This window comes from Odontesthes bonariensis, chromosome 21, assembly GCF_027942865.1.
Source record: "Odontesthes bonariensis isolate fOdoBon6 chromosome 21, fOdoBon6.hap1, whole genome shotgun sequence".
Classification (NCBI taxonomy): domain Eukaryota; kingdom Metazoa; phylum Chordata; class Actinopteri; order Atheriniformes; family Atherinopsidae; genus Odontesthes; species Odontesthes bonariensis.
Window position 1 is genome coordinate 31,551,800 of NC_134526.1, and position 10,359 is coordinate 31,562,158.

At 41.9% G+C, this 10,359-nt stretch overlaps 1 protein-coding gene across 1 annotated transcript; it reads left to right on the forward strand.

The window, feature by feature from the left end:
- The first annotated feature begins 930 nt into the window (after positions 1 to 930).
- Positions 931 to 6,818, forward strand: hoxb8a (homeobox B8a). The gene is made up of 2 exons (XM_075453749.1): positions 931 to 1,785; positions 5,805 to 6,818. Exons 1-2 carry the CDS (start codon positions 1,353 to 1,355, stop codon positions 6,185 to 6,187), a joined length of 816 nt encoding a protein of 271 aa, XP_075309864.1. The 5' UTR covers positions 931 to 1,352; the 3' UTR covers positions 6,188 to 6,818.
- The last annotated feature ends 3,541 nt before the right edge of the window (positions 6,819 to 10,359 follow it).

Here is a 10,359-nt window from a genome sequence, read left to right on the forward strand (position 1 = left end):
TTGAACCCGTTTATTTTCAGCCGCCATGAAATGTGCGGAAAAAGAGGGTCTCACGACCACTTCTAAAACCTCGATTACATTTATAGGCAGGCTCTTGTTAAAGCCAACACCAATTACAGAGCGCGACTCCCTCTCTTTCTCCCCAGTCTGGGTGAGCCTCTCCTCGGGGATTCCTGACATTTTCGGGCCTCGTTCACTCCATTTCCAGGTTCTCGCTCCCTTTTTAAAAACTGATGGGCAAAAAGGAGAAAGAGCCATTAATGACAGAGATGCTGTCAACGGTGCTCTGACAGCCTCTCTGGTTGAATTAACCCCAACCCTGGAACCCCTCCCACCACCAAAACTCTCCTCTTTGAGTTAGTTAGTTAAAGGCGTCCGTGAGTGTGTCTGCAGCGCGCGCGATGCTTTACACTTGATCAAATGCAAAGTGCTAGAATTCTCATTAATCCCCCAACTCCTCCCACTCCTCTTTCCTCCGTGCAGCTCCCATTCACTTCCACACACCTCCTCTCCTCCTTTATTCTCTTCATCCTTTCCCTCTCTTTGTAATATTACAGGCGCGCGGAGCTCCTTGAATCGAGACAAGGGATTTTCTTCTCGACTTGAAGGCGCGTGTGGGCACAGGCGTAAAAAGAGGAAAGGGGGTTTTTTGTACATGTGCACGCGCGCTCCTTCTTCTGTCTAATGAGATGTAGCACTGATAGCAGAAGCAAACTACTCCTGAAAGAGAGAGACACACACACATACACACACACTCCGTGGCCGACAGAAACAGAGGGGGAGCGCGCGCGAGTGGGAGCCAGAGAGAAAGGGGGAGAGAGAGCCAGAGAAAGAGAGAGAAAAATATGAAACAACTTATTTGCAAAGGAGTAAATCACGGAAAAGCCGTTTGAGAGTGCGACAGAGCTCCTGCTTCCACAGGAATTGGGATGTGAACGAGCCTTTTCTCCATCCTCTTTTCCTTCTTTTCCTTCCGCTTATCTCAGCGTCTGCTTTGTTGGATAACCTTTTTGGAATCGCTGTGATTGCTGTGCTCCATACTGCTGTAGTGGTGGTTGTACCTTTTCCTACTCTGGCTGACCACTGACAACGTTTCTCACACCGCAACTCGCTGCTCTGTTGTGGCTGTGAGGGGAAACGGCACAACAACGCTCACCGGCACGAGCGGCAAACCTGCTTCATTCTTCTCACCCTCGGTCTCTCTCTCTGTGTTGTGACTCTGCCTCAAAGCACACGAAAGAATTTGCAGAAAAAAGAGAGAAAAGCACATACACATCCGAAAGCCACAGGTCCATAGCCCCTCTCTGCCGAGCCGAACGCAAACTGAAACGTAAAAATAAACGACACAAAAGATGAGTTCATATTTCGTAAACTCGCTCTTCTCCAAATATAAAAGTGGAGATTCGTTACGTCCGAATTACTACGAGTGCGGCTTTGCGCAAGACTTGACGGGCAGCCGGCCCACCGTGGTGTATGGTCCGGGCTCCGGCGCCACCTTCCAGCACGCTCCGCAGATCCAGGACTTCTACCACCACAGCGCCTCTTCGCTATCCAACAACCCCTACCAGCAGAGTCCCTGCGCGGTCACATGCCACGGAGAACCGGGCAACTTTTACGGATATGACGCCCTTCAAAGGCAGAGCTTTTTCGGGGCCCAGGACGCGGATCTGGTCCAATACAGCGACTGTAAGCTGGGAGGCGCGACAGGACTCGCCGGTGAAGACACGGAAGGGACCGAGCAGAGCCCCTCACCGACGCAGCTGTTCCCCTGGATGAGGCCGCAAGGTGAGGAAACTGAGAGACTGGCAGACATGGTTAACGTCTCTTCGTGTTTTTACTTTTTCAAAGCATTTCGTGCCAAAAACGTTTCCTGTTAACGGGTGTCCAGAAGAGCAGAGTTGCTGGTCCTCCAGGAGGGCAAGATATGAGATATATATATAGCCTATAGGCAACATTAGGGTTAGGTAACAGTGGGAGAAATGTGGAAAAGTATTTTTAAGTGCAATAATTTACCGGAAGGGTCACTGGAGCAGGAGACATTGTACGTTTATGATCTGTTAAAACTGCGAATGGCTTCGCCTTTAAATCACCCTGTCCGTACAATACATGGGGACAAAACAGCCTGAGATATATATATAAAAAAAAAGATAAATTATAATGAAAAAATAAAAGCGAGCAGAGAGGAGAATAGGTAAGAGATTATGGAAAAGAGTGCAAAATAAAATCCCCACCCCCACCCCTGAGAATGCTGCTCGGAGCAGAATGGAACGAGTTGATAGTTGTTTCTATAGCAGCCAGACACATTTTCGACGTGCAGGGGTACACTTTTACTGCCTTTTTAACGACGGGCCTGCAGTTTAAGGTATGATCGGATGATTCGGCTGCATGGTGGTCTGTTCCCATTCTGCACAGAACATATCTGTGAGTTCACACGTCTGCGTTGGTACAGAGAAAAGGGGACATGTTTTAACAACGTGTGGTCCCTGAGCGATGTGATGAATCCTTTCAATGTAGCATTTAAAACATTCTAACTGGGGTTGTGGTGGTTTAGATTATAACACTGAGAGCTGTTTTTGTGTTTAGGCACAGAAAACTTGTAGAGATGGGTCAGTATGTACTGATATATACATATAGCCTATATATATAATATGTAATATATATATATATATATATATACATATTTATAATATGTAATATATATATATATATATATAGACAAAACAAAATTATACGTGAAGGACATGGCAGAAAAAATAAGAAAGTATGTGTGGTCAATGATTTCACGTGGATGCAGCATATTTGTGTGGGAACTATTTTCTGCTGTGCGTGACAGAGAGAGAGACATAGAGAGACAGAGAGAGTGGGGGCTTGGGGGGCTTTACTGTTCATGTACGTTGGCTGCATTTAGTTCAACCCGAATGACTCGCTCTTGTACTGTAAGTTTTATGTGAATACATCAGCATGATATCACATAAAAATAATTCTTGATATATTTTGTGCGTTTTTTTTTTAACTTTACACGTTGCGTTGAGACTTTCCTGAAGGCGCGTGCACCTTCAGTGTGAGCGTGGTGGGTTCTCCATTAGAGTGCCGTGTCATAATGTTCACAACCGATTTCATCTGTTTCTCTGTTGGACTGTGTGTTCCGCCAACATCCGCCGCGTCCAGGCGCGATGCCAAAACTTTAGAAAATGAATAAAAAACATGGAACAAACTGACCACAGCGGGTTTAGCTGCGTGCCTCCTGCTCACTGCCAGCCTGAAAATCCCTCTTAGAATGGAAAACCAAATGTTGTGGAGGTCGTCCCCAAACGTCGGAGGTTGCTCGGGCATTGAGTCCCAGTTCCTGCGCGCGCTGCTTGGATATCAGCTTTCAGTTGGAGGATCACCCTGCCGCGGAAAGACGGCGGCAGTAAAAGGAAGTTTGAGCTAAATGAATATATTTAAGTCGTGAACGCGCCTCGTGGCGCGGCGGTAACGCGACGGCTGAGTTCTTTTTTATTGGACTTTGCATGTGTGAGTTCCCCCACCATGCACTCCGGCTTCCGTCCAAAAACACGAATGTTCGCTTAACTGGTGATTCTGTGTGAGCGTGCACGTTCTGTTTGGTCCTGTGATAGACCATGAATGGGTGTTATCTCTCTGCGCCTCTGCACTTATTTCAGAAGGAGGTTACTAAAAATACCAGAAAATGCATCTGAGCACGCCCAGGACGGAAGTTTGATCTCCGTATTTAAGTGCTTCCTCGCGACCATGTGTCCATTTATAGCTACAGGCTTCGATCTTGGATTTGAAAAATGATCACAGAGATGAACTTGCGGAGAAGAGGTGGATCTTTTCGGCACTCTTCTCACTGTGAAACACCGGAAACATTTTTTTTTTTTTTGCCATGAACTAGTTTACAGTATATTTGATTGACTTTGTAAATGTTTCATTCCAAAAATTCTAGATTTGAAATCTTTTTTTCATGATTGCAATGCCTTTCTCAAACTGCAAATAAATCAGGAAGAAGTCAAATGTAATAAAAAAATATTTATTCATCCAAAATAGCAAAATAGGGAGAAGTCTTGCTGTATCTTATTCCCCTCTGCACCGACAAAGCCAGGCTTTCGGATCACATTCACACTCATCCTTCTTATTTTAACTGGAAAGCGTTTTCTGTTTCCATCAATTCGTGGCTATTGACAGCAATAAATTTGGCCGCCCTCTCCTTTTTTACCTGTGGCACACAGAAATGACGGCAGCCCTCTGAGATGTAACCCAAGTCATTTACATCGTTTCTAACAAAGACGCTCTTGTTTTGTTGTGCCACAAAAAGCAGCTGTGTGCCCACAGATGGAGGGACTCTGCAAGCAAACCGACACCATCAGAATCAATCCTTAAATTGGAAACAAAAACAGGATTCAACTGTCTGATGAATATCCAAACATCCTTTGCCCATTTACCTGAATTCTTTTTCTGACCATTGAAGGCGATCATAGGACTGAAATAAATGCACCGCCATAAAACAGATTGGGCCATTCTTTCATCTAATCCTGAGCAGTTGTGGATATCTGCATTTGTTTGAGGACTGCAGATAAGCACAAGGAAAATTCCCCAACAATTGGACGAGTTAATAAATGACATGATTATAATCATCAGATATTTTCGGAATACTGTCGGCTCTTCTGATGAATATCTCAGTTATTCTGAAGCAGCACCTTTTACTTTAAAGCTTTATTGTTGGGTATATTATTTCCTATGTCGCAGCGCTCATTTTCTAAAAGCCAACATGTTTTATGTAAATAACATACAATGTATGTTTGTATTCATTTTGGAGACTTTTGCTCAGTTTGCATTGGAATTACTGTGCGCTATATTCTCATTACTGTCATTCAAGTGAGAGACCTCCAGATAATTAAAGATGGCAATCACTCAGTTTGAACTCTGCCTGATATAAAGTGCGCGTGAATGACGTCTCATCTGTATCCAGTGAGTGGATAAAACACAGAACATCTGGACATTTTTTGCGTTTATTAAGAAGGGCCGAGCTACATTTGATGGTTTTTCTGTTTCAAGCCGAACGAACTGATCCCACCGGTGGTCTCAGCAGATGTTTAAAAATACTTTTACTTTTTAAATAGCTTTAAATTGTTCTCTGCTACAGTTTAATCTCTCTTCGGATCTTTATTGTGATTTTTTTTTGCCATGTGTATATCATCAGATATTCGTATGCTTTGTGAACGTGCACAGCATTGTGTGATTTATAATGATTGCAGTTATAGAGGGCGCGTGATTTTGTTTGTGTATCCATTTTATGATATACACGGTTTACACGAGGCTGTCATTTTACAGAGCACGCACTTAACTAGTATTAAGGACACCAGTAGAAGAACATAATTGCCAGCGTATATCCGTTGATTTATTTCAGATCACATAAAGAAATTCATACTCCAATTCATTTGTGTCAATGCACGAGCCAAAAAACGAATTTATTACCTGTCTGTGTGACCTTAAAAATACTTTCTCTGTGAAAGTTTCATGAAGTGCCAGACGTTTTTAAACGTCTAAATGTTTTGTATGTGACTTTGGGTCTTTGGAAGTAATTCAGATGTAACAGATACAAACATTAAACATGCAGCCAGCCTATCAATGAATAACTGGCGTAGAATCAATAAATGAAGTATATTAGGATATGTACTAAAAGAAAAGCATGACCCGATGAATTGCATTTGTTTGGTGGTCGTAATGAAAGTGACGATTTAAGAATGGGGTCTTGTTAACAATGCTCTCCCCTGCCTCCCCTCTGTATCTCCCCCCAGCAGCTGCGGGCAGGAGGCGAGGGCGGCAGACTTACAGCCGCTACCAGACCCTGGAGCTGGAGAAGGAGTTTCTGTTCAACCCCTATCTGACCCGGAAGCGCCGCATCGAGGTGTCTCACGCTCTGGCGCTGACGGAGCGACAGGTGAAGATCTGGTTCCAGAACCGGAGGATGAAATGGAAGAAGGAGAACAACAAGGACAAATTCCCCAGCAGCAAAAGCGAGCAGGAGGCAGTTGAGAGGGAGAGGAGGGAGAAGGAGCTGAGAGAGGGCGGCGGAGGCAGCGGTGGAGAGGGAGGTGGAGGAAATGGCTCCGGGCCGGCCACAGCGGGCTCACATGGCTCCATGAGCGAGGACTGCTCCGAGAAAAGCCACAAGCCCATGTAGAGAGGAAGATGGAGAAACTCCGAGTGTAGACGAAATTTTTAGGAGGATGGGATGAAGGTGTGTGAGGTTCGGACCAGAGACTGTTTTTTTTTTCTTTACTGAGGCCACTGTACTGCCCTGCTGTCTCCACGGTTCATCAGGCGCGCGTCCCGGACGGTGAGCGGCTGGTTGGACAGACCGAAGGAGCCTCCTGACAGTGAAAAGAAAAGGGAAGAAAATCTGTTCAACAGGAAAAGACATTAACCCCACAACACACAAAAAAAGATAGCTTCCTTTCTTTGTGGAACAAATGTCGTGAAACATTTCTATATTGGTAGAAATTTATCATTAACAATTTCATCTTTGGCAGCTGTATAGTTTTTAAGTTAAAAATGATGATGGTGCACTTTTTACTGTAATTCTCACTTCAATGGTGTTGTTGTTATGGTAATGATTCAAGATAATTATAAGGATGATGACGTAGCAATTAATGACATTTCCAACAACATGAAACTGCCTATTTATGCCGTTTTAGTAGGTTGGGTCTCTTTTTTACACTATCTAACTGTAATTTTAGTTTGTTTTTGACCTATGTCAATGATGTTTGTTTATGTTGTATTCCTATCTCTTTTAGGGTAAAAAAGCATGCGCACAGTGCAGTTTAAAAAGAGAACATTCATTCAAATAAAAATAAATTTAAAAAAACGTCAGCTTTCCAGACCTTTTTTTAAACATCATTACAACTCTTAGATCATCCTTTCTATCTACATCTTTTTAAATCTGCACATTCGATACTTTCCAGCATACCTTCATCCTGTACTTCCTGTCATCTCCTGGACTGATGAGGTTAGTATTATGCCTAGACTCAGAAACATCTTCTTACTACTCTCATACTTCCTTTAACCTTGATGACTCGAGTTTAGGTTGCAGATGATTTCTATTGAAGAAAACCAAAAACACTGAATATAGATATTTACATATTCATAGAATACAACACATTTAAAAACTACAACCTATCTTGTCTTCCCAAACCAGATGCTTCAGCAACAAGGTTTCAATACATGAAGTTTAGTCTGTTGGACCCGAGTTCGACAACAAGACATTGTTATTCACTTTGTTTTGTCATGGTGACATTACCTCTTTTGAATTTTCTCTCATTGACATTGTTTGGGTAAGAATGCAAAATTAATCAATAAGGTTTAACAGAATACCAGACTTCGATGTAAAATAGTAGAGTTGACACTGGATTATTTTGGTTGTAAGTGTAATGCAGGCTCTGCCATATCTGACATAAAATAAAAAAGTACAATAATACACATTGGAGACTTTTGCAAACACATTTCAATATTTCAAATAAATACATTAAGGGAATCATATCTCTGACGATACCCCAACTTTTAGTTCTGAATCTTTCATTAAATTCCACTTAAGCTCCTCATCTTATTTAAAATTCCATTCCATACATTTTAAACTTTATGAACTAATTCAGGTTTTGAATGAAGAACAACCTGATGGTAAACCTCTTGTGCACTGCAGAGATTTCTCTAATGACTCCCAATCCAGGAATAGGCCATAAAAACAGGAACTGGTTTAGACGGCTATTTAAGGGAATTATTACTTGTTCATCATCATCTATAAATAAATCAGACATCCATTTTTTTCACAAATCAGTCCCCTCTAATCAAACAGTAAGTAGTTAAACATAATGATAATAATAATACTTTCTTATTCATTATCAAATATTCCAAAATCATATTTTTGTGTTCCCGATAGCTAAATAGCTATAGATAGATATAGATGTAGATGATCAAACTGAGGGAAGTCTGAACAGAGCCATGCAGATATAGATAGCTCACACTATAGTTTCTCATGACTTCAAGATAAGTTTATACATACTGTATTGTGAAATATAGTTCTGATTAATTCTCAGTCGTTACTTGTTTTTTTTTTTTTTTACTTTTAAGGCAATTATTGCCTTAACAGTAAATCAGAAACTAATATCGGTCAACCGTTTATACCCCTCAATAAGCTCATATGGTGTCCTGCAAAGTACTTTCCCTACAAGCGGCACAAGGGAAATACAACTCAAATGACTGTTTTCATACTAGAGCAGATGTCATTCTCAAGTCTTTCCTAACAGAAGCCAGAAAGTCTTATGGAGGAAAGAGGGGTTGTTTGGTGAAGCATATAAGCACTGCACTTTCAACCATTGGCCTTTTGTGATGTGAGATTGAGACTCCCAAGTAATAGCTTTCCTTGGTTAAGATTAGAAAACAATTATGGTTAGATCTAAAATACATTATTTATACAACGTGACCTTTACCCACATGGATGCCATTTTGCAGATTATTTTACATGTAAACATGTAAACACCATACATTCAGATTAAATATCGCCACTTTCTGGTTGGGTTCTTATAACATCACTTGGTCCATCCATCCTGACCCTGAGGCGTTCCCAGGTCAGCCGAGAGACATAGTCTCTCCACCGTGTCCTGGGTTGTCAACCAAGAGAGCCCTACAACATCCAGAACATCCTCGAAGTATTCCCCCCACCGACTCACAACGTCCCTAGTTGAGGTCAGCAGAGCCCCATCCCCACCATACACTGTGTTGAAGATGCAACCGCTGAGGCTGTGTTCCACTTGGCCCGTCGGTACCCATCACTGGCCAAAAACGCCCTATAGGACTCATTGTTCAGCTTGACAGCTTCCCTCACTGCCGGTGTCCACCAGCGTGTTTGGGGGTTGCCGCCACGACAGGCCTTACGGCCACAGCTCCGATCAGCTGCCTCAACAATGTCACTTGGTTAGGATGATAAATCAAAACTACTTTTCTTGGGTTAGAAAACATTCATGATTAGGAATTAAGAAAACAAAAACAAACATTCTTTTTGTAAAGTGACCATACCATCATTGTACATCATTTCTACCCTGAACATGTAGTAGCTCTCATGACCTCTTGAGATTGCAAGTTCTTTGAATTTGATTATTGACCATATCTGAATGTGTAAACAAACATCATATGGACATGTTTTAAAGGGCTCTGTCTTGATTCTCAACAAGTAAGCTATCTTTATCATCATTTTGAGACCACATAGGTTCCATGAGAAAACAAAGTAAGGCAATATATTGTCACACTGGAGATAGTGATGCACTGAAAATAAATGATGAGAGTTTTTACCATTTTAAATTAACCTTAGGAAGACAAGAAATTTGAAATATTAGGGTTTTTTGACAAAACGTTTCCAAATCTAGACGGGAGGAACCAGAAAATGATCGTAGGGGTGGCCAAGGTGAGACCATTACTTTAATTTGGGTTGACTTTGATGGAGAAGGATGCTATGTTAAGAAAACCTCAATAAATCAAACGAGATCAGGAGCAGTTTCTGATGTTAAGGTTTCTGAATTGTGGATAAAAGAGATGGCAATTTTTACATTTGAACTACATAAATGAAGATGAACATTGCTCAGCTCAGCTCAACTTGATTTATTTATTTGTCTACTTGCAGGACCTGCAGCCCTGTTCTGATTCAGTCTCTCCAGCTACTTCTTTACCTGACTGCTAGAGACAGACAGGGTGAAGCATAGGAGGTTGCAGTGTGTCCTGAGCTAAGGAAGATTTTGGTGAGGCTGTGGTAAGATCTATGACTGAGGTGAAGGGTGAGATTATGGAGGTGTGACAGGGAAGCTATGAGTATAGCTAGGGTGTGACGTCTGTGTTGCTGGAGGCAGGTGTAGCAGTCACAGTGCCGTGTGGATTAAGAGTTTTTCAAACTTTGACAAAACCAACATTCCTGTGGGGGATGTTTACGTATGTGGATAAAAAACAGATCTCCATTTTCTTTCCACAAAGGAAAAAGAGACAGAAAACTGCCTAATTTACAACACCCTTAAGAGCATTTGGGAGTGAAAAATAAGCAACAGACACTTGCCATAAAAATTGGAAAACTCGAATGAACAAAGGATCTCTCTGTTGGAAATGTGGGAGACTTACTATCTTATCTTCACCATGAATCGAAGTGACATTTTAACACCCTTTTTCCACCAGAGACCGACCAGATGGCTACACACGAACTGAGAAGACTTTACTAAGACTCACTTTTAGTCGAACCTTAAAACTATATTAAATGTGTTTGATAACCGTATACAATTTCTTTCAGGTTTCCAGCTTGATCACAAGACGCATATAGAG